Raw genomic sequence first — 3,331 nt, 5'->3', positions numbered from 1 at the left:
TCAACTTCTTCTTCCAAGAGAGCAACTCTTCTCCCCCTTGCTAGACCAAGTCATCTCCCATCCTTTGGACACTTAGAATTTTCGTGCTCTCCTCTCCAAGAGCCTCTTTCCTCTGNCCAAAAACTCCAGACCAGATTTTAGGCTAAAAGAAATGAGCCTAGACAACCAAGGACCCCTCCCCATCACAAACAACCATTTAATTTTGTAAAGTAGGTCTTCCCATGCTCCTCCCATGCTCAAGGGACCAAAATGTTGGATCTGGATCAGATTCCCTACCTTTCCACGCAATTCCCATGTGGTTCCAACGTTTTGTCTTGAAAAGAAAGAGTAAGTTACCCTTGGGCGCTAGTCCTTCTGACAGTAACGTTTTCATGACTTATCCTATCCGGTTGGAACCCTTCCCGAACTCCAAAAATTATGTATGAGTACTCAAATTGAAGCTCTTTGAGTCTAGTTTTCAATAAAAAAAACATCAACTCATTTGGAGTTCTATAGAGAGAGTAATGAGCAATTTAGTCAGCAAAGGTCAAATCTGGAAAGCACCAGAACGTGAGTAAATTTACGAGTTTTAAACATTTTACTGCAGTTAGTATAGTTGTCCAAAAATTATGATTCCGGTGCCCCAAGAAAGATGTTTAAGTCTAGAATCCAATAAAACAAGAATTAACTAATTCGGAGTTCTGTGGAGAGAGTTATGAATAAAACACTGACCAAAGGTCAAGGCTGAAAATTACCAGAACGTGATCACAATTACGTTTTTTACAAATTTTACTGCAGCTAGCCCCGTTGTCCAAAAATTGTGATTTTAGTGTCCAAAGAAAGACATTTGAGTCTACTTTCCAATGCAACAAGAATCAACTCAATATCACATGTGTACAAAAAGTTATAATTAAAATACTAAACCAAGTCAAACCTGACAGCATTGTATTTTACAATATAACTTGAATTTTGACACTACTTGGTAATTCTTGAATTTACTCGGGTCTTACATCCTCCCCTCCTTTAAAAATTTTCGTCCTCGAAAATTGTCATTTTTCAACCAAACAAGTGAGGTAAAAGTTCTTCATTTCATCTTCTAATTCCCAAGTCATTTCATTAGTCTTATCATTCCACAATACTTTCACTGTACGAATATCCTTCCCTCTCAGTTGCTTTGACTGAACATCCAAGATCCGTACCGGTTTTGCGTTCAACGATAAGTCTTCCCTAACTTGAACATCATCCACCTCGAGCACATGATCTGGATTCGCTACATACTTCCTCAACTGGGAGACATGAAATACATTGTGTAAGTTTGCCAACTGAGGAGGTAGTGTGATTTCATATGCTACTGGTTCAATCCTCCTGGTGATCTGAAATGGTCCAAGAAACTTCGGAGATAACTTCTTTGACCTGATGACTCTCCCTACGCCCGTCATCTGAGAAACTCGCAAAAAGACATGGTCCCCCACCTCAACTTCAAGAGGTCTCCTTCTCTTGTATGACTTTTGTCTACTCTGCGTTGCACGCATCCTGTCTTGTATCAGCTTCACTTTCTCGGTTGTCTGCTGCAAATTTGCGTCCTCCTTCTGTCCTGCTCTCATCTCTTCCAAGAAATCATTTGGAATCTTCAAATGGCTACACCAAAGGTGGCCTTGACTCAGCCGCAGACCTAAGTTCAAATCTCTGAACTTCTCGATCAACTCTAGTTCTTTCACCATCAGGGCTGACATCTGAACTCGCTTCCTACTCAGAGCATCTGCTACCACATTTGCCTTTCCAGGGTGGTACTGCAACTCAAAATCGAAGTCCTTCAAGTACTTCATCCATCTCCTTTGTCTCATGTTCAATTCTTTCTGGTCGAAAAGATATTTCAGGCTTTTGTGATCACTGAAAACCTGAAAACGTGATCCATATAAATAGTGTCTCCAAGTCTTCAGAGCGAACACAACAGCGGCTAACTCGATGTCATGCGTCGGGTAGTTCCTCTCATGCGACTTTAATTGTCGTGAAGCATAAGCTGCCGGTCTTTTCTCTTGCATTAACACACAACCGAGTCCCTGATATGAAGCGTCACAAAACACTTCTAAAGGCTTCGACGTATCCGGTATTGCTAACACTGGAGCACTTGTCAACCTCCTCTTCATCTCCTCAAAGCTTGCTTCACACTTGTTAGTCCAAGAGAAAGGTTGATCCTTTCGGGTTAACTGCGTCAAAGGACCCACTATCTTTGAAAAATCTTCGATAAACTTCCTGTAATAACCAGCTAGACCGACAAAACTTCTCACTTCTGATACCGTCTTCGGCCGTTCCCACTTCAGTACTGCTTCTACTTTTGTTGGATCTACAGAAATCCCTTGAGTAGAAACTACGTGACCCAAAAACTGAACTTCTTTTCTAACAATTCTTCAATCTGCTTCTTCAACTCTGCTAATTCTGCTGGGGCCATTCTATACGGAGCCACAGACACTGGTCCAGCTCCTGGCACCAAGTCTATAGCGAACTCCACTTCTCTGTTCGGCGGTAACCCTGGCACTTCATCTGGAAAAACATCTGCAAATTCTTCAACCACTGGAATACTCATCACTTGTTCTTCACAATTTTGCTTCTTCTCTTGAGCCATCAATACAAAACACATAGCTCCATTGCTGAAATCCTTCTGAACTTCCTTGGTTGAGATCAGCTCTAGACTAACTAAGTCTGGAAACACCAATTGCTTTCGGCCACAATCAAGAAGAATATGGTTGGCAGTCAACCAATCCATTCCCAGAATGACATCTAGACCTTGAAGGGGTAAAGAGATCAAGTTCACCTTGAACTTGCGTCCAGCAACAACAATCGGGCATCCAACACAGACTGAACTGGTCGAGATTTGTCCCGATACTGGTGTAGGAAACACCAGTTCACACAAGTTTCTTCAAAAGAAACTATACCAACCATCAACCAAAATGCACCCACAAATTCACACAAGTCTATCTAAAAGAGGTTTCATCAATGAACATACCCAATCACAACAAGTCACATCACAGACATATAACGAATTCACTCCCCAACACCCCAGAAATATTTTCGAAAATTATTGAGGACTTGTAAAAATAACCGCTCTGATACCATCAAGTGTCACGCCCCAATTAAGGTAGGATGAACACTGTTTTCACAAAAACACATTGCTTTTCCAAAAGCGTGCGGAAGCGTACATACATTTTTTTTTTTTTAAACCAAACAAGACGTCTTATACCTTTTATTGGAATTCAACATTTGCAGAATAGCTTAATAAAATAGTTTCATCCTCTAGTTCTACCGAGGAAATAGTACAATTACAATTTTGACAAAAACTAACTTTTAAATACAT

General features: G+C 40.8%; 2 protein-coding genes across 2 annotated transcripts in view; one reads left to right on the top strand and one right to left on the bottom strand.

Annotated features, from left to right (window-relative positions):
- The window catches only part of LOC106762158 (cytochrome P450 CYP72A219), a 34,526-nt gene that overhangs the window by 15,509 nt on the left and 15,686 nt on the right, over positions 1-3,331 (top strand). The window lies entirely within an intron of this gene.
- On the bottom strand, positions 7-3,325 carry LOC106760588. The gene is made up of 2 exons (XM_022781395.1): positions 914-3,325; positions 7-450 (listed from the first exon to the last, which is right to left on the bottom strand). The coding sequence occupies exon 1, from the start codon at positions 2,124-2,126 to the stop codon at positions 1,029-1,031; it is 1,098 nt and encodes a 365-aa protein (XP_022637116.1). The 5' UTR covers positions 2,127-3,325; the 3' UTR covers positions 7-450; positions 914-1,028.

This window comes from Vigna radiata, chromosome 5 (genome assembly GCF_000741045.1).
Source record: "Vigna radiata var. radiata cultivar VC1973A chromosome 5, Vradiata_ver6, whole genome shotgun sequence".
NCBI lineage: Eukaryota > Viridiplantae > Streptophyta > Magnoliopsida > Fabales > Fabaceae > Vigna > Vigna radiata.
Note: the sequence above shows the minus strand (reverse complement) of the source record. Positions and strands in the feature narration are given on the sequence as shown.

What these genes read in the sequence shown, in the direction of transcription:
- LOC106760588 (XM_022781395.1), bottom strand. Translation starts at nt 2,126, where the DNA reads ATGAAGAGGAGGTTGACAAGTGCTCCAGTGTTAGCAATACCGGATACG.